The sequence below is a fragment of the Lupinus angustifolius genome, unplaced genomic scaffold, assembly GCF_001865875.1.
Source record: "Lupinus angustifolius cultivar Tanjil unplaced genomic scaffold, LupAngTanjil_v1.0 Scaffold_370, whole genome shotgun sequence".
Classification (NCBI taxonomy): Eukaryota; Viridiplantae; Streptophyta; class Magnoliopsida; order Fabales; family Fabaceae; genus Lupinus; species Lupinus angustifolius.
In genome coordinates, this window is record NW_017727767.1 from 296514 (window position 1) to 324126 (window position 27613).

Here is a 27613-nt window from a genome sequence, read left to right on the forward strand (position 1 = left end):
TCTAAACCCTCCTTTCTAAACCCTGCTTTCACTACCTCTGTCTTGAAGCCAAGCCACCACACTGAAGGGGGTGCTCTAAGAAACAGAGACATGGCACCACATTCTAAAACCTCACACAACAACGACAAGAACTCAGAAAACAAGACCAAAATCGATAAATCCTCTAAGAAAATTTCCAAACCTAAACGGGACAAAAAAGACGCCGCTGCCTCAACTGCTAAGTCTTCAGCACTCGCTTTGCAGCTCCAAGACGAAGTCCCCGATTTTCCTCGAGGTTACAATTCTTCTCTATTTTTTCCTCGCCGAGTCTCGACACAAGTAGAATGCCATTTCTTTATATAATATGCTTTTTCAATTTGATTACGGTAACCTCAATGTGTTGGAGGTTAATTTCATTTCTCGTAATTTTAAATTTACGTTTTGCATTGTTTTGTATTTAATGGGAATTTTTCATTTAGGTGGACCTGTTTCTGGGAAGAGAAGGAACGTGAGAGAAGATTATGATGATTTTGACGGTGATGATTACTCGAAAAAGAAGCAGAATAAGAAGAAGGGGAGTAATTTGTCGAGGAAGAATGATGAACCTGAAGATGATTGGGGCTCGCTTTCCACTGATACTATCACTGGAAAACTACCTAGACGTGTGAATAAAATTACTCTCAAGGTAGTGTTTTCAGTAACTTATAGAATGAAGGATATCTAATCATTGTACATGTTTGTGATTTTGGCCGAAATTCGAAATATTAAGGGTTGTTTTAACATGTTTTATGTTAGGTACTGTGAATGAATAGTTCTTCATGGTAGAGTGTAAATGTAGAATATATTTCTTATTTCTCACAAAGGAATAGATATTTGTAGGGAAAATTCAAGTTCTTATACTTTTGTGATCAGGAATTTAACTATCTTGAACCGTTAAAAGATTTGTTTTTATTTTATTTTATTATTAATCAAGTACATTGAATTTTACAATGATTCATCCTGATATTCTTCTGTAGTAAACTTGGTGCTCTTTTTTGTCTGTGTGTGTGCTGTGCTTAAACTATCTTCACTTTCATGTATGGCAGAATATAACTCCTGGAATGAAGCTTTGGGGAGTTGTTGTTGAAGTAAATGCGAAAGACCTTGTAGTTAGTTTACCTGGGGGTTTCCGTGGTCTAGTTCATGCTTCAGATGCAGTGGATCCTATTTTCGATGACAAAATTGAGGTTGTTCAGTAAGCTTTTAATTATTTTTTTTTTTACCAAACCCCATTGTCTTACCTCACTCTCCTTACCATCCTTCACTATCGTTATTTTCCTTAAGTTTTAGCTCACTTCTCTCTTTCTCACACTAGGTTGGGGAAAGTTTTCTTTCTACTGTATTTTGTGTTGGGCAGCTGGTTTCCTGTGTTGTTCTGAAATTGGATGATGACAAGAAAGAGAAAGGAACCAGAAAAATTTGGCTTTCGTTGCGTCTTTCATTGTTGCACAAGAACTTCAACCTAGATGTCGTTCAGGCAGGCATGGTATGTCATTTTATGCCTGGAAATATTTATAGCTGACTGCTTTTTTAATCGTCTCTCAAGACTAGGATTTAGTTTCCTTCTGTGCTGTTTAAGGGGTTTCATTGTCAATTATGACATACTTGGAGCAAAGTATATTCATGTTAAAACATAAAAAATGGTTAGAAAATCTTTGTTGTGAAAATAATTTCGAGTATATTATAATCCCATGTAGAGGACGAGCTTGGCACAACGATAAGGTTGTTGCTTAGTGACCATGAGGTTACATGTTCAAATCTTGAAAACAACCTCTCCTCTTGCGGGGGCAATGCTGCTTATGTCTACCCTCCCCATACTCCACTAAGTGGGAACTTCATGCACTGGACCACTCTTTTTTTTTATATACTTTAATCCCATGTGACACCGAAAAGTTAGATTTTTTGGGCATACGAGAGTCAATTTATTTGATATTTGACAGTCTCCTATTGTGAGTCATATCACATAGCTACTTCACTGGACCGTCAGTGTTTGAACTTATATGTTTCTAGGAATTAATTCAGTGTACATGTTTCTGTAGTTCATTATTTGTTTTCTTTGCGGAGTTCCTTTTTCCTCACAAAAATGCAATTAGTCTCATAAGAACTTCATACTTTTCCTAAAATATATAGCAATGGAACAAGGAATCCAATTTCCTAAAACAGGATGCAAAAGATTATCATAATCGACTGTTTCTATTTGGAAACAATTATTTCAAATCATGTTATTTTGTGGGAGTGTTAGTTGTAGTAAAAAAGTTTGCTAACTTATGTGTAGACATCCTAGCACATTGTACACTGACATCAGTCGTAATGTTTTATGATTACGTGATTGCGATCATTACTTTTTTGCATTCCAAGTGCGGAGAATATAGCTTTTCTGAACAAGTCATATTCTATGAAATATGATGCAGTTTTATTTTTATTATCATATTTATTTATAAAAATGATGCAGTTTTATACATCATGGTGTTATAGCAATGCATTACATATGAAGACCTCTTTTGCATCTTGATCTATGTTCTATTTTCAGAGTCCTTTGAGTGTTTTCAGGCTTAATTGAAAGATTAAACTTGATTTCTGTACACTTTGCTTTTGCAGGTCCTTGCTGCATATGTGAAAAGTATTGAAGATCATGGTTACATTCTTCATTTTGGTCTGCCTTCTTTCACGGGATTCTTGCCGAAAAATAGCTCGACTGGTATGAGTATAATGTTTTCAATTCACATTCCTTCATCTTGTCTGTCACAGTTAAACCAGGGGTGGCTTATGGTTGTCTGGATTTTTTAAATGCGTGCAGAAGGCCTAGGCGGTGAATTAAAAGTTGGGCAACTTCTGCAGGGGCTGGTCAGAAAAATTGACAAAGTTCGTAAAGTGGTTTACTTGAGTTCTGACCCTGATACAATGTCCAAAAGTGTGGTATGCTACCTCTATTCATTAATATTTTATTCCTTTGAATTTTATTTTATGGTTCTCACTTTCCCTTTTGGTTGTTTGATTGTTTTTGTGCATTTGATACAGACCAAGGATCTGAAAGGTCTATCAATTGATCTTCTAGTTCCAGGAATGATGGTCAATGCCCGTGTGAAGTCGATCCTTGAGAATGGTGTTATGTTATCATTTCTCACATACTTCACTGGAACTGTAAGTGTATCCTCAATGATTGATATAGTAGGAACATATAAATGATGGTATGAGTTAGTTAAGTTCCATTGTCAATGTTTAACCATAATTTTTTGGAAACTTTTAATTGCAGGTTGATATTTTTCATTTGCAAAATATTTTTTCTGCCTCAAACTGGAAGGATAAGTACAGTGAATCTCTGAAGGTATTTTTGAATTTAACCTTTGTATGCTACCTTTTCAATTTCTAATACACCCTTTGTCCAAATCATAATCCAGTTATTTGCTTGATGCACTGAAATACTTTATCCTCAAATTTCTTCAGTATAAATAGCTAGTTATTCCATGCAGTGCATACTTTTTTTCGTGCATGTCGACATTCTTTGAAATTCATATCAAAAACCTTTTTGATGCCTTTTGCTTGTAACCTGTTGTGTGGGCCTCCCTCTGGTTTCCTGTTGTGCAGGCCTCCCTTTTTGATGCCTTTTGCTTGTAACCTTTTACTTTATTAATAGTTTGCTTTGCTTTTTAAGTATATCTGTGTTGTTTCAGAAAGAGAAAGACACCAATCAAGGTGAAAATTATGGGACTGCTCTGTAGTAGAAAATAAGTAATCTACTAGAAACTACTTGCTGTTTTAAATGCTTAATTATTTATTTATAAATAAAAAATAATGGAAAATGTTAAACTCAGTCCTTAGGGCTGAGGATAAGAAGTTTAAAAGCGCAACTTTGTATTGGGAAATGGCGAATCTTTTATTTCTAGAACTAGTAGACTCAGTTTCTCAATGAACTTTACCTTAATCCAACAACCTATCCTCAGTCCTAGTGCTCAGGGTAACATAACCCGTAAATAATATTACATGCAGATTGAAAATTCACGTTGGTTGAATTTTTTCCTTTGTTCAAAAGAGAAATTAATGTAAATAGAGACAAAGCCGAAAGAGAGATAAAGTTGGGAGAGAATGAAGCTAGCTTTCACAACTCTGGTGTGGGTAGGAAGCAATAGGGTAGCAAATTCACCCCTGGAGGGTAGGATGGAGGGTCTCTCGTCTCCTAAACAGAGAGACAAATGTAAAGCTGAGAATACTGTTATTTGGCTTAGCTAGCCAGCCATTCACTTTAAGCTTTATGTGTAGTTATTACACAGCAGTTAAGCTCTTTAACAGTAGTGCCACATATGTAGTTCTTTTAGGAGACTGAATCCAGATTAGCTCATTAGCTCTGACTGCCAAGCTCCTGTATTCTGCTCCTATACTGGACACTGCAACCAATGATCACTTCTTCTAACAATATGTAATCACATTAGGACCAATCTAGATGCTGGACCCTACCCTGATGTGTATCTTCTGTCATCAGGGTCTGATGCCCGCACAGCATCAAAATAGTCATACAAGTTTTGAAGGTTGGTTTACAAGTGTACAACAACAGGTTGTAGTAGTGGGCTATACGATTTTTTCCTTCTGGGTATTTCCACCCCTTTGACAACTTTCTAGCGCTTATCTAAGTTTTGTGAAAGGAACTGGCACACCCCGTTGACGATGTACGAGATTTGTGGTCTTGTGAGGGTTATATACTGTTGAGCACCAACAACAGATATGATCACATGGGGATCACCAATATAGTTATTGGCATACTTGGACGAGGGCAAATAAATCATCTCAGACTCAAATTTGGGAATCCAGATTTTTTCCCTTCACATTTTCAGACTCTTGGGAATATCATTAACATTCCTTTTACCAAGCACCACATATACTACACCCTTTACGTAGGTACCTATTGCCCCTAATATAAAAACATCAGTTGTGTACTCAGCTCATTGGCGTCATCGGGCTTTTGTTTGATGCAGTCATAATGCATCATCACATTGATTGTGTTGTTTGTAGCTTCATATTTACTTCTTTATCTTGAGAGATGTGCACACACATTGTTAGTTCAAGGTATTGCTTATGTGTTTTTTGGTTTATGCTATTATAAAATGCTTTATATGTTCCTTTTATGTTTCTAGGTTATTGCTCGTATATTGTTCATTGATCCATCAAGTAGAGCTGTGGGTTTGACACTGAATCCACATCTTGTTCAGAACAAGGCCCCTCCTTCTGTAAGTATATTAGTCTTATGTGCTGTTTGAGCTCTTTGGATGAGATATTTCTTGGCTTTGTCGCTGTATTAACCATTCAATTCAGTTATATGCTGAGTTTCTTGTGTTTTGCTTCCAATTTCATTTTTTTGTTAATCAGAATATGGTCTGCAATAAAGGAAAAATAGAAAGGATTGATGAAATTATAGGGTTTAGATATGGAAGGAGAAAAACGAATGATTTAAATAGTAAATTATATTGATAATATTGTGAATTATGATGTGATGATATTGTGATATAAAGACATGGTACTAGCCCCTATTTATACTAATATGAGACCCTTAATTAAATAAAGAAACAAATTTTAAAAGATAAAATAAAATATTCTCAATCCTAAGAGATCTTCTAAGATCTCTGTCAATCCCAAGAGCTAAGATGCTCTGTCAATCCCAAGAAATCTTCTAAGATACTCTCAATCCTAAGAGATTCTAAGATACTCTAAGAAAATCCAATATATAATCATCATAATATGATATGTTCTCTTTATATCCAAGTATCATCTAGATACTCTCTACAATATAATTTAAGATATTCTAAGATATGTTGATATATTTCACTATGATGATGTTCTAAAAAATACATTGAATATAGTTTCATGGCTAGATGACAAAAATAGGTGAAGTTGCATAAAGAGGAGCCACACTTTTGGCTTAAGTCCATATCTTGACCCAAAATGTGAAGGCATTAGGTCCCTGGGTTATTCCACTTTGTATGATCTTTACTTAGTCCATACTTTTCAATGTTGGATTTCTTCACTTACATTTGAATTCTCAAAGATCTTCCTCCTAAAGTGCCACTACTTACTTTTATTGCCCGACAACGCGGTAAAAGAAATGTTTCCGTATTAATCGTCTGTAAATATTACTGATGCAGTGATTGCAATAATCATATTTGTATAGGTCTCCCGGTAAGTTAATTGTTTTACATTCTATTATTCTAACTAAATAATGCCTTTGTGAACTGATCCATGATAAATATCTTGTAATTGTATGTTGACTTGAAGTCTATTTAAATCTTTATTCCCTGATGTCTCTGTTAAGTGCTTTATCAGTTCTGATGTTAGCTGTAATTTAGTTTTCACATTACTAGGTTTTTAACCATGTAATTGACTAGTGAACTGACTTTTTTGGGCAGCATGTTAAAATTGGAGATATATATGATGACTCAAAAGTTGTCAGGGTGGATAAAGGATCAGGACTATTGCTTGAGGTTCCATCAATTCCTGAGTCAACTCCTGCTTTTGTCAGCGTACGTAGTTCCTGGATAAGTTTTTAATGTAGACCTCTTACATGTGATTGGTCAACAACCAGAAGTATCAAGTCCTACCTCCCTAGACAAGAAGTGAATGATAATTGAAAATTATTTTTTACAGATATCTGAAATTGCTGAAAAGGAGATCAAAAAGCTTGAGAAGACATACAAAGAAGGGAATCATATCCGGGTTCGAATTCTTGGGCTCAGGCATTTGGAAGGACTTGCTACAGGAGTTTTGAAGGTACTCATTCTACTTCCATTTAGTTTCTTAAAAATCATAATAATCTGTATTTGAATGATTGATGTGCTTTTATATTAGTATTACACTTGCACTATGTATATGGTATTATCATACTTAGGGCATCCACATTCCTAGTTTCATGAGTCTTATGTGGAGTTTTAAGCTTGAGTCGTTAATTATCAAGACGCTCAAGACTATGGGAACTCTTGCCATAATTGCATTCCACTCCCCTTGTCTCACTTAACATGATTATATTCCATATATTTTATTTAAAAGTTTATATGATAATATGTTAATTATATAAGAGTCTTAGCAACATGGACTAAAGTCTTGAAGGTCTTTAGTTTAGTCTTAGTGATCAATTTTGCTGATGTGGCAAAATCCTAAGAGTCATAGGAATGATGCTGCCCTTAGGCATTTTTGTTTGGAGAATGGGTTGGAAGTTTAATCTAGCACTAATTGGGCTTCAACATCATAAAGCAGTCAAAGTGAACTATTTTTTATGATTTTCCTTTTTAACTGTCTGGCTTTGGTATATACTAACAAGATATGTTACACACACTTTTATGATTTCTATTTTTAATGTAGCATTTTCTGTTTATTGAATTATCACACAGTCAGATTTATTGTTATGGGTGGCCTATATACTTGGGCCTTTTGGTAGTTGTATTATTCTTTGGAAACTGTTTCTTTATGTATACTTGTACTATTAATAGCTTGGCCAACAATGGATATTAGGACTTTTGACATTCTATATGGCTTTTTTTTGTAATTTTTTGTCTTCGGTGCTTGGTAACAAATGATAACAATCAAGGTAATTGAAATAGTGCTCTTCACAATTTGACTCGTACGAAACATCACGAGTCAGCAGAAAAATCGAGACGATTATATGCCCTGAATCAGAGAGGGTGATCGGAATCGTCCCCTGAATTGCAAGTATCTTCCGATTCGATCTTGAATCATGAATCAGTGGCTCGAGATAATTTCAAGCTTCTATGTTCTAAAATGGCTCTCGTTCTGAAATGGGGTTTCCATGATCCAGAATGAAGATGCCCTTCAAGTTTTTTTTTTATAAATTTATTTAGTCAAAATGTTAGAATAGTGCATTTTATTTTGTCTTATGTCTGTAGTTTAATGAAGCACTGCATTTTCTAAGTAGACATCATTGTAAGTGAGATGCAAATTTGTTGGAGGTTTTCATTTGGTTGTTTACGTCACATGCAGACTAGTGCTCTGGAAGAAGCAGTGTTTACTCATTCTGATGTCAAGCCAGGAATGGTAGTGAAGGCTAAGATTCTTTCAGTTGATAGCTTTGGTTCTATTGTGCAAATTCCTGGTGGTGTGAAGGCACTTTGCCCAGTTGCTCATATGTCTGAATTGGATATTGCAAAGCCTGGAAAAAAATTTAAGGTGGTTCTATTGTGTGTATATATATAACCTTTTGGTATTGGCAGTTTTTTGCTACAATAGACCTTATAATGTTGTCATTTTGTCACAAGTTATGACTAAAGCCTTTGCATGGATTCTGGTACAGGTGGGAGCTGAATTGGTTTTCCGTGTGCTTGGTTGCAAATCAAAAAGAGTGACCGTGACACACAAGAAATCTCTTGTATGTTTCTTTGTGTTAACTCTTCCTATCTTCCCCAACTTATTCAATCCTGTAGCACTTTATTTCTTTTTACTCATCCAGTACTACTTGCCTTTTTGTTTTTTTCTTTATTTGGATTAAAATCATTATACATAGAAGTTGAAAGTGAAGTCCAAAGTTGTTGATAAGATATTTTTTTGTAAAGGAAATGAAAAAGAAAGGATGTGTCAATTCAAGAACTTTTAAAACCCTTTCCAATGTTTATTAGTTTATCTACTAAATTGTCTGAAGTAACCACACATAAAAATCTACTCATCAACACTACTTTATATCACAAAAGATCAATCAAGGAAACCCATAGCTAGATTTCTTGGATTTTTTTCCATGATTTGGTCTTATGCATTCTCCATAATTGATGGTTATGAAATTTTGGATGTATAATGATTAGGCTTTGCCACTCTCCATGAATTAGTTACATATTCAATTCTAAATTAGATATATGACACTTTTACAGGTGAAATCAAAGCTTGCGATTATTAGTTCATATGGTGATGCAACTGATGGTTTGATAAGTCATGGATGGATAGCAAATATCGAAATGCATGGGTGCTTTGTACGGTTTTACAATGGGGTCCAAGGGTTTGCTCCTAGGCAAGTTTCTTGTCAATTTCACTAAGTCATTCTCTGATATGATCTAATACTACAACTAACTAAAGTCATATATGTTTTTTTGCATTATGAATTTTCAATTTTGTTCATTAACTTTTTTAAATAACTAACTGCCTTTAAGATGTAACTTTCACAAGCCATTCCTTTATTACAATATTATTAAAAGTTACTAGCTACTTTCTCTATTCCTAGTTAGATGTCCTAACTAATTTGCAAATAAATATTCTGGGCTATCTATTTCTTGTATTTATTTTGGCCTCCTTGGGCAATCATACTAAATATTGGTGAAGTAGATAGAAATGTAAACCATAAGTTTCAAGTTGGTGAATGAAATGGTGGAACGCTTCAGGTTTATAACTTATATGTGATAGAAATATGCCACTAAAGCTTACGAGAAAGTTTTACCGCACAACTATAACTTGCAACTTGCATTGTGGTATGAGACAGACTGTTATGCGGTAAAATGTCAACTTGAGAATAAACTTAATGTAGCAGAGATAAGAATATTCCATTGGGTGAGTAGACATCATAACATGATAGAGTTAAGAATGAATGCATCAGAGAATGTTAATGTATTTTGGTCTTCATGGTTTCCTTATACATGTTTAATGGAGGGGATATCTTTTTTGTGTGCAATGCCTAAGCTTTGAAAGTCTCTTTTTTTTCTCTCCTTATTTTTTACTTGGTTTTTCTATCATACAAAGTAATAGAGGGAGAGGTATATCATAGGAAATCTGGGTGGGTGAAATGGAGTGCTTTGGGTGTTGTGATTTAAAAGTGCCTCCCAAGGTTAATGGAATTTTTTACCACATTTGGAAGATCCACAATGCTTTTTGTTACAGAATGCTTGGTAATAAAAAGCCAACAATAGCATAGACTCATTGTTGTGTAAATAAGGATGTTGCACCAGATGAGTAGATATTATAGGAAAGATGGTTAATGACAGCTTCTTAGAGAGCAAGTCAAGATAGCATATATGGTGGAAAAGATGGTAGCATGTTGCCTTATACAGTTTTGCTACGTTAGGGAAAGACCAATAGAAGGCCCAGTCAGGGAAGCAGGCCTGATGTAGGATGGCCTAATAGTTAGATGTAGAGGAAGACCAAAGAAGGTTTTTTGTTAAACCATGAATTTTTTTTACATTTAAATTGCCTTTTTGAAATCATGGATCATGACAAAATGCAATGGTATTATCTGATTTATCCAGCTGCCTCGACCCAGTGGGAAATTGCTTGTTGTTGTTTTATGTAATGCTATATTTCATCCTAAGTAGCATGGATACACCCTACTGTTATAGGTACTGATATTGGGCACAGAAAATTTCTAAAAGTTAGGGTACATGTATGGCACATTACACTATATAAAGTTATATACCCTAAACAGTAATCTGATTAACCATAATCTAAAAATACAATTTTATAATGCTTTAACAAGTTTTGAAAATAAATTATAAAGTATTCAAGTAAGGGAACTGAAGTTGAAGTAGTTTGTTTTATTTCATATGAAAACGAATAAATTAGCAACAAAGCTTGGTGTTTTGCATGGGAATCAAACTTGTATTCGAGTCATATCATGTACCTACTTTTCATGTGTATTTGTAAGTTTCCATGAGTACCTAACAAGTACCTGTATCAGCTGCATACCCAATTCTGGTACGACAACCATTTCTGAATAACAATGCATCATCTGTAAACAAAAACTTAGCAATAAAGCTTTGCTTTATGCACTGATATAGAAGTATTTGAGTGATATTATATACCTACTTTTCATGTGTATTGGGTAAGTACCCATGAGTACCTAGCAAGTACCAGTATTGGCTATGTACCCAACGCTTGTATGACAACTTTTGAGTACCCATGCATCATAGATTTTAATTGCTTTTCAAGGATGTTTAATTTGTGAATTCTTTACTTCTCCATTTATGAATCATGCATATCCTTTTTCTTGTACACTTGGTTTGTTATTAGAATATAATTTGAAGTAGTGTCTTAATATGGTCTGTATTGGTGCCTTGGAAAGTTATGATATACTCTCTGACATAGTAGTGGTGAAATTCATATTACTGCTGTTCCCTTTCTCTTTCAATGATATGACGTTCAATACTAGAACTTCCTTATTTATTGTTTTGGTTTATGAGCAGATCTGAGCTTGGATTAGAGCCAGGAGTCGATCCTGGTACAGTGTATAATGTTGGACAAGTAGTCAAATGCCGGGTAATTAGCTCCATTCCTGCTTCACGGAGGATCAATCTTAGTTTCACAATAAAGCCAACAAGGTTTTCTTCTTTTTTCATTCTGCCTTGCTTAGATCTTCTGTCATGAAATTTTTACTTATTGATATTTGACCTATTGATTAATAAGACTGTACATTTTAGTAGATGTGCTGTCCTTCTCATCTAAAATAATATATTCTAGTCCTGTCAAGTTTTACTATCAGACACTATCTTCCGATTTATGTCGAGGGCTATAATTAAAATGTGCACGAAGGCAATGCCTTTGGTAAATTGGTTATGGGCTAATTCAAATTTCAATCTGACAATTCAAATGGCAGGGTTGCTGAAGGTGATATGGTCAGGGTGGGTAGTCTTGTTTCAGGAGTTGTTGACAGAGTAACAGCCAATGCAGTAGTTGTTCATGTTAATGCAAGTGGTATCTCATGGGGTACAATATCTACTGAACACTTGGCAGATCATCATGGTATAATTTCCTTATGCTTGATAAAGGCTCCCAATTGCTCCTTCTTCTTTGTAATGGAATTGCTGATTGTACCCACTTATTATGCAGGGCAAGCTAATTCTATGAAGTCAAAATTGAAACCTAAATACAATTTTGATCAACTTCTGGTTTTAGGTATGTTCAAGATATCCAGCATGTTCTAAGTGTGAATGTGTCTTAGAAGTTAGAACCCTCGGCTCCAAATTTCGAAATTTCTAATTCCTTGTCATGATCTTATGTGTACATAGTAAACAACTATGTAAACATGTTTAACTAATTGTTTGTTCTGCATTTGATCTGATATTACCAAACCTACTACAAACTTGATTGCCTACACAAACAGTCATAGACTTCAATTTTAATAATTCTGTCACACAGTCTCTCTCTCTCCCCATTTCTTGCAAAGCTCAGCAATTTCCTTTTTATTGTGGTTCGAAAGTTCCTTTTATTGCTTTGTAGATGAGTTAGGGAAGGTACCAAATTCTAAGTATGGCTATACATGATGACTCCTGCTCTTGTTAGCACCTATTATTTGATATTCGTATCTTGACGTTTTCTGGCAGCCTTACTTCCACATTTCTGTTCTACTTCTCTGGTCTAGTCACTGGAAGCTTCCCACACGTCCACTTTCCACCTCCTTCCTATTTCCCTCACTCGGTCACTCACATCTCCCGGTGCATGGTGTGCTTCGTTAGCCTCCCATTTTACATCAGCCAGGTCTAGGTCATTTGTTGGTCTGGTTTGAAGGAGTGTCTCTACTTTGATTGCCATTGTTTGGCTTCTGCTTGTAGTGTTTCCCTCAGATTAAACTTCATTGTGAGTTTTTGGTTTTCACTCCTGATTGGCTGTTCTCTTCCATCTTTTCTATTGTTTGGTTCTGACTTCCATTTTTGAACATGTTTGACTCTGTTCCTCAATTATTCGTGGTGCTCTTGCCACTGTTTGACTGTTTGAAATTCCAAACTCTGTTTCCGATGAATTGGAGATGTTTGAGCTTTGCTAGAGTGATTGCATGCCAGGGTATTTCTTGCCTATGATATACTCCCTTTGGTCCTTATTATAAGACATAATCTAGAAGGTTTTAATTGTCCTTTTTATAAGTAACTGTACATTTTCTATGCAGAATTTAATTTTTCCCCATTTGACCATATTAAAAGCTTTGACTATCTCTACTTTCTTGTTCTTTTCAATAAGACTATTCATTGAGGAGCAATATTAAATGATGATAAGATTGTAATCTTGTTTATAAAAGCAAGAAAAGTAAGCGCTTTTATTGGTATGTACAATTTAGTTAAGTGTCTGGTAAATAGGACTAGAGGGTGTATATTTCCACTGGCTTCTATAATCTTCCATTGTCCATCTTTCCACAGGTCACTTTGTGAATCAAAGGATATTGAAGTGTTTTTCATGATTTCCTCTTAATCAGCTCAGACTATTCGTTTTCCCTTTTTCATCTAATCCCTCTAATTTATACTCTTTTCACTAGTAAACTTCCTTCATATGTCAAGCAGAAACTTCAACTGCATATTGGTTATATATTGGAGTCATTCCCAAGTCCTAACAACGGATTAGAATTATCTTATGATCATATTATTCTTTCATGGTGTTTTGCTCTTTCACCATCAAGTGGATAAAGTATATCTTAAACTTACAATTTGATGCTTCATTTTAATAAATGCAGATGTTAAGGGGAACAATTTGATTCTGTCTGCTAAAGCTTCCCTTATTAAATATGCTCCACATATTCCTGCTGATATCAGTCAGATGCAACCCAACTCAGTTGTGCATGTAAGTCATCAATTTAAACATATCACCTTCGTCTTTCTCTTTGCATCTTCTGGTTGTCATTTTCTCAGACATAGATGATGAAGCCAAGTCATATTGCCATATAAGAATTGAAAGCACAGATGTACTTGAATTTCTTAGAACAATCACTCCATTTTTATAAAGTGGAGGTATAGGTGTATAATGTTATAGGAGTATAATGTTATAGGATATTAGGAATAGAGTTGGTGATTAGCTTGTAATATAAGTTGACTATGTTAGTTGAGTTTAGTTAGTATGTATTGGAAGCCTACTGAGTTAGTTGTATGTGAGCTCTATAAATAGAGCTGCCCTCTCATTGTATCAAAATACTTTAGCTAATAATAGAAAGTTCAATTTTAAATTCTCCCTCCCTCTCTCTCCCGATAGAGACAGTTATGTCTCTTTAGGGTAGTTATCTTTGCATAGGATCTGAGTGTAATGGCTGAGAAGCCATTTTGGAAATTGAAGTGACTGTGGTTAAGGTGATGTAATGGGACAAGGTGTTTGTCTTGGGTTACTACAAGGCTGATGTATGGAGCGAGCATAATGCTGGAGATTTCAGTTTCAGTTTCCTGATAGAGCACTTTTTTGGCATTTACACCCAATGGCCTACTTGTTTGGAGGTAGAGTAACGATAGACCATGTGGCTTACTTTATAAAGGGACTATACTCCTCGTGCATAGCTTGGAACCAAAGAGGATCAGTAAGGGCTGCTTTAAGAGAAGTTGGTTCAGTCTGAACTAGAAAAGTTCTGGAAATTCTAGGAACAAAAGACTTCTCAATGCCTGATTTTGAGTGAGTCTGCATTAGATGAGCAGACTGAGAAACAAGATTAGGTGACTGATTATTAGCAGACTCCGAGAGGCTAGATGAGGAAGATTGATGAGGGACTGAACCGGTAGGAGATGATATTAGAGGATTGGAAGATGAAGGTGATGGATTCGAAGGTGAAGGAGATTCATTTGCGGAGAAACAAATGTGTAATGACCAACTAAAAATTGATATGAACAACAATGTCCAAATGCTCGATTTAAGTTATATTATAAGTTTCTTTCTTGTCAGTGATAATGCTGTTGACCTCTCTTGTCTTGCTTTGTGAATTGTGTGTGGAGCAGGGCTATATTTGTAACCTAATTGAGACAGGCTGCTTTGTCCGTTTCCTTGGTCAATTAACTGGTTTCGCTTCAAGAAAAATGGTATTTCATTTGTTACACAATTCCTCCCTCTTCTTTTCCCTTTGCCCTGTAGCTTTGTTTCCGCAGTATGATAGTATGGTAATATCATTCTCTACTATAGGCTGCAGATGATCAGAAAACCGGTATTTTGGATGCTTATTATGTTGGGCAATCAGTTCGCAGTAATGTATCCAATGTTAGTATATCTCAGATGTTAAATTTAACATTTATGAATGTTTAGTGCAGGTCATGGTCTAATTTTTGTTTGTTTCTCCAGATAAGTAGTGAAACTGGTAGAGTGACACTTTCTCTAAAGCAGACGTCATGTTCTTCTACAGATGCATCATTTATTCAAGACTACTTTCTTATGGATGAAAAGGTAACCATCATCAAATTCTGTAATGTTGACAAGTATTCTTATGTTTGTTATAATTCTAAATTTTGTATACAATATATATTATTCGTGCATGCGGCACAGATACATCACTATTATTGTGCTGTTTGCTAGGCATGCCACAAGTATGAGGGTTATATGCCAAGCAGACATGTTAGAACGTTGTTGGCTTACTGGATTCTTTTCAGCTTTTATATATATAAATTTTGATTTTGTTGTGTGGGGTATTGTTCATCTAAGTGTTCATTTGATTTGTTTATTTGACAATCATGTATTCCCAATGTCTTATGCAACTAGATCCGGGAGAAGTTTTAATATGGTCATACCATTTGCTTACTTATGTATTTCTGAGCTGATGTATCTGACATCCTTTTTATTTTAATTCTTTTAATTAGATCTTCAACTATAACTTGTACTATCCTTTACATTCAATTTATCCTACATTGTCATTTGTGATTTTACTAGCCCCTTATGATAATTTTTTTGTTCCTTTTCTGTTTTGTTCTATGTAATTCCTGTCACATACACTCTCTTATAACAGACCTATTTTTGTGTGCCTCTAAATTTAGATTGCTAAGTTGGAATACTTGGGCTCTGGTGCATCTGATTTGAAGTGGGATGAGGGATTTAACATTGGTACAGTTGTTAAAGGTAAAGTTGCGGATGTTAAGGATGTGGGAGTTGTTGTAAGCTTTGAGAAGTACAATGATGTTATTGGTTTTATCACCAATTACCAGTGTAAGTTCTCTCCTTTCCACATGGTATTTGATTCTCAAGTTTGGATAATTCTTGTTCAAGCACAAATACTAATTCCCTGTCATATAATCTGTCAGTGGCTGGCACCACAGTGGAGAAAGGCTCTGTAGTGGAAGCATTGGTTCTTGATATTGTGAAGGCAGAACCGCTTGTTGATTTAACTCTAAAACCAGATTTCTTTAAAAGATCTAAAGAACGAAGTTCCACAAGTCAAACCAGCAAGAAGGTTGAGCATTTTATCCTGCCCCCCTCTTCCCCGTGTTTTGCATTTTTGTCCCACATGGAAGAGAAAGCTGATGAACGTTTTCTATACGATCTACATGCTATGGAACCATTATTTGAAATTATTATTTTTTAAATTGGAAACATGCTCTTTTATTCCATTCAGTCCAAAGAAAAAAGGGAAGATATACTTTTATTCTGTTAAGATTGTTGTTTTATGATTTCCATTCATCTTGTCCAAAAAGGGGGTCCTATTGTGTGAGGTTCCTTCCATGATTCATTATTGACCTATTTTGACCAATAAAATGTCATACCTTTCCAGAAACGTCGAAGAGATGCATCGAAGGACTTGGTTTTGCATCAGACAGTGAATGCAGTGGTGGAAATTGTGAAAGAAAATTACTTGGCAAGTGTTGATATTCTTTGTCTTTCTAGTTATCTACTTGTAAAACTGATTCATGACTATCAACATATTTACTCAACTTATGTCTATGAAACAGGTTCTATCAATTCCGGAGAATAATTACACTATTGGATATGCATCCATATCTGACTATAATACTCAAATGTTTCATAGGAAACAATTTCAAAATGGACAAAGGTGAGAACAGAAATAATGTATTAGAAGTGTTGGCTCAGCTTTTTACCTTATTTCATCCCATATTACAATGCTATTCACTCTGTTATTTTATCACTTGGTTGACAAACATGCTTTTGGTTTTCACTATTACCGTGTCTTTCTTCTGTCATTTTCTCTTGTGTTTATCTGTGAAGTTGTAGTGATAAATACTTATCAATGAGATGAACATCAGTATTTATTGGTGGTTGCATCTTTTGTTCATTTCTAAATTGGGTTTCACACTGCAAAAAAGACAGCCGGCAGTGCAGTTGTTGTATGTTTGGAGTTTCAAAATCTCTTGCTAAGCATCCCAGATATTAGAAGTCAATAATTGCTTGCTTTTTCATTTTTAACTGATATTTAATGTTTCTGATTAGTATGTTACTCATTTCTCCCGGGTAAACATTATTATTTAAAAAAAAAGAACTGTTTTCAGGGGCTAGATATTTCATTTCATGTATATCTATTGCTTCACACTGCCCTTACACTTAAGGGTTTACTTGGTCAGTGTTACAGCGACTGTCATGGCTCTTCCAAGCCCGGAATCATTGGAAAGGCTACTTTTACTTCTTAATGAGGTCAACGAGACATCTAGTTCTAAACGGTCCAAGAAGAAGTCTACCCATCAAGTGGGATCTTTGGTTGAGGCAGAGGTATGTGGTTATATACTTATATTTAGTTCATTTAGAATGCCTATATATGTTTGTGCATATCTCTGTATGGTTATTGGTATGCGTGAGTATATATTTTGTTGGCTTTTCAGGCCGTATTGATATACAAGGTTATATGGAACCATCATAAGCTTCAATTATGTTTGTTTTGAGATTCAAGATTGTATGGAGAATCTCCACCCCCTTTTGACATTGGTCTTTCTAATTTTATCATGCATGAATTTATTGTCCAGATTATTGAAATCAAATCTCTTGAACTCAAATTGAAGTTTGGCTTTGGTCTGCATGGTCGGGTTCACATAACAGAGGTAACTTTAATGTGTTTCTTTTGTCAATATATAAGTTAGCATTTAAGTTGTACATTTTCTGTCTTGGAGGGCAGCCCTTGTGTGCATCAGAATGTACACAGAGTTGCCCTAGTGACAGAGGCACTAACCTTACCACCGCGACAATGTATTGGGGAGTAATAGTTCTTTGTAAGCCAACCCCGTTAGTTAAGCTAAGCTAGACTTGAGTTCTATAAATAGAGCCACTTCTCATTGATAAGAGGATAAGAATTTGGAATTTTGGATAACCTATTCTTATTGGTTAGCCATATCTTTTCATATCAAGTATCCAGTACAAAATAATTAGAACTGAACCAAACCAAAAAAATTGAACTGTTTTATCTCTGTATAGATCTACAAAGTTAATTTAATTTTTGGACAATAACCTCCTCTTGGAGGGCACAAAAGCCATACCCTCAAAAGCAATGAATCACATGCTTCAACTTGAGTATTTTCTTTGCATAGAAGTCAAGTTCTTAGCTAATGGTTCCTTATTTCTCTCACAGTCCAAATATGTCAGATACTTATTAGACAGGGCAAATGAGTGAAACCAAACCAAATAATTCTTCTATTTGTTCAAACTACTAAGTTGACTAAGGATGGTTCTAAAACTATCTAGATTTATAGTAGGTTCCTTTCAGTATGCTACCGTTACAAGACCTGATATTGCTTATTCTTTCAACAAGGTTTGTCAGTTCCTATCTGCTCCTCTTAAGGAACACCGGTCAATTGTTAAACAAATCCTTAGATATTAGAATAGCACTCAGTCCTATGTCATTTTTCATCAACCGGTCTCCCCTACTTTACTTCTCCTTTATCTCCAAGTGGTTTTTGTGATCAGACCAGGCCTCTGATTCTAAGGATAGGTAATCTACTTCTTGTGTTTGCTTATTCCTAGTGCCTAATTTGATTACGTGGCAGCCAAGGAAGCAAACCACTATCTCTAGTTCCAGCACAAAAGCTGAATGTAGAATCTTGCTCTGTTAGCTCAACAATTCACGTGGGTGCAGTCACTCTTGACTGAACTATAGTTCTCATTGTCTGCACCTCTGATCTGTGATAATCTAAGCACATTGGCTCTAGCTCATAATCCAGTGCTTCACCAGAGGACAAAGCACATGGAATTAGATTTGTTCTTTGTCAAGGACAAAGTTCGAAACAAGACTCTTCAAGTAAAGCATATCCCAGTCAATTTTCAGACTGTAATATTATAAAAAATCCTCTTTCTCCCACAGGATTCAGTTTCCTAAGGGACCAGCTTGGAGTTCTTGATTTCAATACTTTGATCACCCATCCTGGGTTTCAGGAGAATAATAGGGAATGATATTTAGTTGTAAGCCAACTGTAAGTTAGGGTAAGCTAGACTTAGAGCTCTATAAATAGAGCCACTTCTAATTGCATCAGTTAACTTATCAGAAATAGAAAAGACTAATTTCTGTTTTCAATACTATCTCTCTTACTCGCTCTAGCGATAGTTACTTTTATACAAGGCTTACTGTCTTTTTTATTTGCAATGTATTATGTTATATTTCTTATTTTTTAGATTCCTACCTATGGGCAGGTACATGATGCAAATGGTTTAGAAAATCCATTTTCTAGCTACAGAATTGGGCAAACAGTTACCGCAAGGATTATTGCAAAGCCTAATGAAAAAGATGGCAAACGAATGCGCTCACAGTGGGAGCTATCAGTCAGACCTAAACTGATTGCAGGTAAATTATGTCTTATTGCCAAATGAATAGGGAAAATTAATAAATGATGGAATACAGGGCAGGCTGTGTGTAGGAAGGGATCTGCATTATTTAATTTGCTTAAATGTAGTTTTATTATTATTTATAGTCACATCTTATGATTCCTTTTGTTTCCCATATCCAGATGGAATACATATATATGATGTATAGATGCTCTTGGCTACTTCACCAATGCGTATATATTTTCATTTCACATGATAGAATTCTGTTTTCGCAAAATACTTTTGATAAGCAGGATCAGACATAACAACCCATCTATCATGTAGAAGCACACAATCAGCCAAGGAGAAGTGTAGAGAGAGAGGAATATCACTCCATCTTCTAAGTAGAAACATAGTGAGAGATAGAGAGAGAGGAAACAAGCTTGCTTTTTTATTGTCGGCAATAAGCAAAGATTTATCAAGATAATGGTTTTTAACTTATTTATGTTAAATAATTTCTAAGAAGTGCATTCCTTATTTGAAATTTTGGAACAAAAATTATATATTCACCATTTTTTAGAATTTCTATGCATATTTTATGTGCATATCCTAAGCGTGCCGTATCTTATATTTTGAAGAAATAGATGTATAGTTGTATTAGATACATCTATCATATCCAAACTTGTATGGGATATGTTACTTTCATGTAGTTATATCTGTTCTTACCATTATTATTATATTGATTGTTTGATAATTTAAAATTTGTGGTGACAGTATTTTCACGGTGTCACTGTCATCAAGATTTAAAAAAAGTGATAAAAGGACCTGTGTTATAACTTTGGTTTGATTTTCTTTTATGCTCTTCTTGTCCTCATTTATTTTCCTTTTAGTTTGTTATGAAAAGTATCATAAACTTTTGATTTTGTCATTTATTTCGAAGTTGGTCTTCCTGTAATTTAATATGTTATCTGAACTTCAATCCAGGATCTGGTGATATAGTCGACTTTGTATCTGGAGATCTTGATTTTAAAATTGGGCAATCTGTGGCTGGTTATGTGTACAAGGTAGAAAACGATTGGGTCTGGTTGACATTATCACTGAATGTGAGGGCTCAACTATACATTCTTGATAGTGCTAGTGAACCGAGTGAGCTTGAGGATTTCCAAAATCGATTTCATGTTGGGAAACCTGTTTCTGGTCGTGTTCTGTCTATCAACTTGGAGAAAAAGCTACTGCGGTTGGTTCTACGTCCTTTTTCTGCTCTCCCACGTGGAATTAGTGAGGAGCCGCAAGTGGATGGTAAGAATAAGGAATTAACAACATACATTCACAAAGGAGATGTTTTAGGTGGAAGGATTTCAAAAATACTTCCAGGTGTCGGTGGATTGCTTGTTCAAGTTGGTCCTCATACATATGGAAAAGTACATTTTACAGAACTTACAGATACATTGGTGCCTGACCCTTTGTCTGGATATCATGAAGGGAAGTTTGTCAAAGGTGTAGTTCTTGAAATCAGTCACACTGTTACGGGTACTGTTCACATTGATTTGTCCTTGCGTCCTTCAAATGGGATGCTGTCTCAGGATTCCGAAGATGCTCACAGCATTGTGTAAGTACCAATACTTGGTGATGAAATTTACTTAGTCCAGGCCTTAGCATTATTATTTATTGTCTGCATAAGCATAATTGCTGTCAGACTCGTATCTGATGCAACAGGTACAATGAACTGAAACTTTTCTGGAAAATATATTTACCAGTTTACTAAGTTTCTATCAATGTTTTTCCTGTCAGATTCGAGTTTCTATATTCCTTGATTCATATTCTACCAACCAATCAATCTGTTTCAACTTTCAAAACCTTTAGCTCAACATTGTCAATAACATTGTTGCTTTCAATTTTTTCAATAAAAGTCTCTTTTTTGAATTTCTTTGCTTCAGATGTTGCATACTTCCTAAGCATAGAAATTTAATCTTCTTGCTTTGAGGTTTTTCAGGGACGTTAATAGCAAATGTGTGGAGAAGATTGAGGATCTTCATCCTGATTTAATTGTTAAGGTATTGATTTTCTTGCTCTTTTACTTTGTTTTATCATTATTCTTTTTTACTAGGTTTTACATGAGCTTCTTTAATGTAGATGTTTTCTCTAATGTTGTTTGACGCTGTTTTGAGGTGCTAGTAAGTTAGCTTTCAAATTTTAGATGGCAGTTTCTCCTTTTGCAATCATATAAACTGATCATCGGGGTTGGGTGGGAAGATCCACGAATTTGTCCCTTTTTAGAGGGATGGTGGTATTGATTATTTTATTTTAATGAGGCTATATCAAACTTACACAGGATTTTCATAATTGTTTAACTAGTATTTTGAGCCTTCACTTCCCCACCTGGGGAGTTTTTCTTCTGTGCTTCTCTGGTACTACCTTTACTATTACAAACAGCAATCTCATTTAAAGTATATATTATGTATGTGTACATGGTCTTCCCCCACATAGGGTACTGTTTACCAAATTCTCTAATATTTGCATTGAAGTCTGAAAATCTGGTACAAGAAGGAAGGAGATTTGTGTAGGTTTTCTAAAGAATTAGATTTATTAAATACAAAGAGAAGTTCTTAATTTCGTCTTGGTGTTATGTACAGGACATCCGATCCTCTTCTTGACTATCACTTCATTTCTCTGTACATTTGCTACATTTTGGTTGTTCTAGACACTACCACTTTTCAGTCTTTTCAATTGGAAAGGAAAGTCTTTGTTGAGGAATCTGTCATATAATGTACTGTATTTACATGAAGTAGACATCATCACCATAAATTCAATTTTTAACATACATCTATTGACCATTTGATTTTCTTTTGTTGTCAAGATAACATGATTGCATGCTACATTTTATTCAAAACTATTGGTAAGGTTCTGTCACCAAGATCGGATATTTTATATATTTTTAATTTTGAATTTTTCACTGGCCATGGCAAATCTTTCATGAGATGGTTTGTTAAGATGTAGTTTTATACTTTTGTGTCATCCCCTTCTGTAGTGATCTTTCGTGTTTAGATTTAGCTAAATCTAGTCATGGGTGTCACCCCCTTCTGAGATGGTTTGTTAAGGTGTAATTTTATATTCATTTCTGATATGCTATTTTGATCGTTTGGATTTATTTGTGTATGCTATTTTTCCAATAGGGTTATGTTAAGAGTGTCACACCAAAAGGATGCTTTATTATGCTCTCACGAAAAATTGATGCCAAAATTCTTCTATCCAATCTGTCTGATGAATATGTTGATGATCTTGCGAAAGAATTTCCTGTTGGAAAGCTTGTAACTGGAAGGTAAGTAATCAACCTGTCATTTCTCTGGATTATCTAATATGAGATGATCGAAGAGATGTGCTAAGACTGTAAATAGCAGGGTTATATCTGTGGAGCCTCTTTCTAGTCGCGTTGAAGTTACATTGAAGACATCAAGTGGTTCCAGTAAATCCAAGTCTGTGAACATCGATTTCAGTAAATTTCAGATTGGAGATGTAATATCTGGCAGGATTAAGCGTGTTGAGTCATTTGGTTTATTTGTTGCAATTGACAACACTGACATGGTACCTCTACCTCCTTTGTAGCTATTTTGGTCTGTCAAGATGAAATGAGTCTATATTCTCTAGCTTTATAATTTTATGAATATTTCTATTTTAATTTCTCGGTTTTATACATTACTTAATTTGGATGGCTCAAATGTTCAGAGCTCTATCCAGAAAAAAATGTATATTTGGTTTTTCTTGTCGCATTATGATTTTTCCGTAGTAGTAATGGTCAATCCAATTCTAGGGCCTAACCTGGTTATCATAATTCAATTACCTAGGTTGGATTGTGCCATATCTCAGAGGTTTCTGATGACCGTATTGATGACATTGAATCAAAGTTTAGTGCTGGAGAGAAAGTAAATGCAAGAATATTGAAGGTAATTTATGTACGAAAGCGTTAGTTATGGACTATTTTTTATATTTTCACCTGGAGAAAGTTGTGAGCTTCTCTCTTCCCTTGATACTTATTTCCAAAACAACTAGCTATGAACTTTGAATGGTTGTATGTATATTGTATAAACGGAAATGCTTTGTATGGAACATGTTGATTGTGTTTGTAAAATGAAGATATACGCAGTCAGATAACATGTTCATGATTCATAAGGGTACATGATAATGAGATAGATATCCACTAGAACTGGTCCAAAGAAATGTGAAACAAATACACAATACATACATAACAACTCAATTACGAGAAGATGTCAGAATCGGAGATACCCTGTGGTCATTCTTAAGATTGCACTTTTCTTGCAGTCTAATTTATCCTGAAAATCCCCCTCCCCCTCCTTATTTATATTTCACTTGCCTAACTTATAGTTAGCTTTCTGTTATCTGTCTTAGCCAGTTATTATTTGCTAATAATTAAAGTGTAAAAGCTTTCATTATGGTCCTCATTGTCTGAAAACAACCTCGTACCGGGTCCCAATGCCACCCTGCTACTACCATGATGTTTGGCAACCTGCAGGTGTTTGTTCCTGCAAACTGTCCACTCCAGATGTTCATTAAATTTGAATGTCCCATGTCAGTAGAGTATATGAGTCTAGAGCCATTTATAATAACCTAGGCAGTACTTTCCCAATGAGCTAGGACGCGGCTAATTTTTCCAACCGTGCTGAACGCCCACCCCATTTTTATATTCTGTTTACTTTACTATTTACAGTTAGCATTCTGTTAGTTGACTTAGTGGTTTATTCATAACAGATTTGTGTTCGCATCATGATGCTCGGATATTTAGACTTTGATTCCATCATTGTTAACCCAAATTACATTAAATTAACTAGGGTCCTTAGAAAATTACTGACCAGAATTAGATAGAAATCACAACAAAAACATCCTTATGACAGAGTTCTTTTGTGATTTGTGTGGATTATATAGTACTATTTGCTTGCATTTTACTAACATTTTATATCAGGTTGATGAGGAAAGACACAGAATTTCTCTGGGAATGAAGAGTTCGTATATGGGAGATGATTCTGATCTTGAAATGACTTCTGAGCAAGGTTCAGAAGATCTTGTTCCAGATAGTTCTGTGCTGGAAACCTATAATAAAGATATTGAAGGTGAAGCTGGTCAATTCCCAATTCTTTCACAAGCAAAAGAAAGGGCATCCATCCCTCCACTTGAAGTTGTGCTTGATGACCTTGATGAATTTGATGTCAATAACAATAATACTCAAAGTGAAGTACAAGCAAATGAAAAAGCCACTATAGATGAAAAGCAGAAGAAGCGTGAAAAAATAAAGGCAAAGCAGGAGAGGTTGATATAATGCTTATATATGACATTTTCTTTGCAGTGCAATGCTAATTTAAATTTTTCATTTTTTATTTTGGATTTGAAGTATATTGCAACTATAATGTACAGGGAGAAACAAATAAGGGTTGCTGAAGAAAGACTACTGGAGGAGGATATACCAAGAACAGCCGATGAGTTTGAAAAGGTGGTTAGAAGCTCTCCTAACAGCAGTTTCATCTGGATAAAGTACATGGATTTCATGATTTCTATGGCTGATGTTGAGAAAGCCCGCTCAATTGCTGAAAGGTACATCCTAAGGAACTATGATTTGGAGCTAACATATTTAAATCCTTGTGAAACGCAAACTCGATCTTGTTAACTGAGATTTGAATCTGTCCAATGCTAACGTTAGTTTTTCTTTTTCATTTATTGAACGACAATATGATGAAAACATGTAATAGATAGCACAATCCCGAACCCAATAACCCTATTGAGGTACTAGGACTGCTAGCACAAGCTTAAGCCCAACCCTATTAACAAGATCAATAACCTTATATGTAATAAGTTTACTATCTTACCCATAAGGGCTTTGGTGTTACTGGTAAGCAAACTCTGCTTCTTGGTTAGGAGAAAGGTCTGAGCCTTAGAGCTGAACTTGTTTGTAGGGCCTAGCTGTATCACTGCCCAAAATCTTTTTAGTTTGTGCAGTCGTGTGGATATTTTAGGAAAGAAAAAAGTAGCTCAAATATCTTGGATTCTTAGTATAAATGCTGAACCCATAAGAGCACAGTAAATTAGACACACTATTTTAAGTTCAAGCCATCACCAAAAAGAGGAGAAACTCAAACAGCAGCAGCCATCCAAAGTGTAAAGAGCTTAGGCCACCCATTCTTCCAAACAACACAGAAATATAGAAACACCACCAGTGAGAACAGAAAAGTTGTCCTAGATTCACTGTTAGAAAATTCTACTTGCGCCCCAAGCAACCTAACAAGATGTCAAGGCCGTTGCTGCCAAAACAGCAAATGAAAAATGCTGAACCCAACTGATGCTGAGCTCATAGAAATTATTCCAAACAGTGGACTGAATGTTTTTGGTTCATTATTGGTTAATTGATGTTGTTTCTGGTTCTCTTCCCTTCAACTTCTCACTACAATATGTTATATAGCCTGAGTCATCTGACTTCATTTTTCTTCCTGCTCCCTGCATCGAAAATCTTGAAGGGCTTTGAGGACAATAAATATCCGAGAAGAGAATGAGAAGCTCAACATCTGGAAGGCCTACTTCAATTTGGAAAATAAATTTGGAAACCCTAAAGAGGTAATAAAGAAACAGCAATTTAACTTATATTTTTTGTCACCAATATGGTCACCCCAAATATCCTGACCTTAAATTTCTGTGTGTAGGAGGCCATAATGAAAGTATTCCAAAGAGCTTTACAGTACAATGATCCCAAAAAAGTCCATCTAGCACTCTTGGGAATGTATGAAAGGACTGAGCAGCATGATTTAGCTGATGAACTCTGCAATAAAATGACAAAGAAGTTCAAGCATTCATGCAAAGTATTTCGTGAATTTTAAAATTAAATCCTATTTTTGTGTTCTTCATAATAAATGTTATGTAACTTACTCTCCACTGGATTTTAGGTATGGTTGAGGTGCATACAAGGCCTTTTGAAGCTAAAGCCTGACGGAATTCAAGCTATTATCAATCGTGCATTGTTGAGCCTTCCCCGACATAAGCATATTAAATTCATTTCTCAGGCAGCTATTCTTGAATTCAAGGTTGGGGTTCCTGATCGAGGACGATCTCTGTTTGAAGGAATTTTACGGGAATACCCAAAGAGAACGGACTTGTGGAGTGTTTATCTTGATCAAGTATGTCATTCTCCATGTAATGTTCTGTTATATTAGTACTATTATGAGCCTAACATGCTTGTGCACTTGATAGGAAATTCAACTCAAAGATCCAGATGTAATTCGTGCACTGTTTGAAAGGGCAATTAGTCTGAGTCTCCCACCTAAAAAGATGAAGGTGTGTGCTTATTCATAATCCTGATTTTGCTGATGTTTGTACTTTTTTTCTCACTTTCAGCCTTACATAGAACTTCATTGTCTTGATTTGCAGTTCTTATTTAAAAAGTATCTCGAATATGAGAAGTCCCAAGGCGATGAAGAACGAATTGAATCGGTGAAAGGGAAAGCAATGGAATATGTTGAACGTACTGTGTCTTAAGGCAAGATTCAGCATTGCTCTAGTTTTGAATTTGAGCTTGTAGGACAAGATTCTTGAGTTGCTGAAGATTTGAAGACAATGTGTTGTGTTTGTTAAGGGTATGGTAATGAAGCAGTAGATATCTTTCGAAGTCATTCACTAACATGATTTAATCTTTGTTGATGCTTCTAAATTTAGTGATTCTAACACTACTAAATGGTGCTGCTAATTGGGATATCTACTGCATAAATAGTTTATGGATTAGCGAGCTTATAAGCTAAAATGGAGAGCTTATTAGTTGAAATGTAGACCATTTTAATCTATCATTGGCCCAATTTTTGTTTTTCAGTTTGGGCTGTATTCACTTGGTTTAACACTTAGGTTCTTTGTATTCAAATCATTTATTGTTTTTTGGGTCACATGGAATATTTAATGTTTTGATAGTATTTGATTACTATTAATTTTGAGAACGTCAAAATTATTTTATATGTTCACTTGGCTGTTTTCACTTGAGAAATTTGTTGACTTATTTACTATGAAAGAGTTATTATTTAGATATGATTTTGTTCTGTTTAATATTTTCTTGAAATTGATGTGACACTTCACGTTCTCCGAAGTATAAGCATCACAAGAATGTAGCTAAATCCTGAATTTACATCATGCTCACCTGTCAAACGTAAAATTATATGCTAAAAAATGCTTAAATTTTTAATGTCCATTT

The 27613-nt window shown here is 35.1% G+C and overlaps 1 protein-coding gene across 4 annotated transcripts; it reads left to right on the forward strand.

Moving 5' to 3' along the window:
* LOC109341114 (rRNA biogenesis protein RRP5) lies at nucleotides 1-27326 on the forward strand. Of its 4 annotated transcripts, none has more exons than XR_002106895.1 (41): nucleotides 4-274; nucleotides 459-664; nucleotides 1065-1205; nucleotides 1334-1504; nucleotides 2617-2716; nucleotides 2816-2934; nucleotides 3037-3159; nucleotides 3272-3343; nucleotides 5145-5237; nucleotides 6411-6524; nucleotides 6649-6771; nucleotides 7996-8181; nucleotides 8306-8380; nucleotides 8874-9010; nucleotides 11169-11303; nucleotides 11579-11724; nucleotides 11812-11877; nucleotides 13424-13530; nucleotides 14664-14744; nucleotides 14845-14919; nucleotides 15001-15102; nucleotides 15687-15855; nucleotides 15951-16099; nucleotides 16418-16501; nucleotides 16596-16696; nucleotides 17223-17367; nucleotides 17619-17693; nucleotides 19273-19423; nucleotides 20368-20992; nucleotides 21377-21437; nucleotides 22557-22702; nucleotides 22782-22965; nucleotides 23226-23324; nucleotides 24359-24702; nucleotides 24808-24984; nucleotides 25902-25998; nucleotides 26085-26240; nucleotides 26325-26555; nucleotides 26629-26712; nucleotides 26806-26998; nucleotides 27051-27326. XR_002106895.1 is itself a non-coding variant. In XM_019578936.1 (41 exons), the coding sequence occupies exons 1-40, from the start codon at nucleotides 91-93 to the stop codon at nucleotides 26911-26913; spliced, it is 5742 nt and encodes a 1913-aa protein (XP_019434481.1). In that variant the 5' UTR covers nucleotides 4-90; the 3' UTR covers nucleotides 26914-26943; nucleotides 27002-27326. The 4 variants fall into 4 exon arrangements, 3 of the variants coding, with proteins under 3 accessions (XP_019434482.1, XP_019434481.1, XP_019434480.1); XM_019578936.1 differs by having other exon boundaries at nucleotides 26806-26943; nucleotides 27002-27326; XM_019578935.1 differs by having other exon boundaries at nucleotides 26806-27326.
* The last annotated feature ends 287 nt before the right edge of the window (nucleotides 27327-27613 follow it).

Bases quoted from the DNA above. Each gene is read 5' to 3' on its own strand.
- LOC109341114 (XM_019578935.1), top strand. From the start codon at position 91: ATGGCACCACATTCTAAAACCTCACACAACAACGACAAGAACTCAGAA. The intron at 11,878-13,423 runs GTATGTTCAAGA...TAATAAATGCAG, and splicing joins TGATCAACTTCTGGTTTTAG to ATGTTAAGGGGAACAATTTG. The intron at 24,703-24,807 runs GTTGATATAATG...TATAATGTACAG, and splicing joins ATAAAGGCAAAGCAGGAGAG to GGAGAAACAAATAAGGGTTG.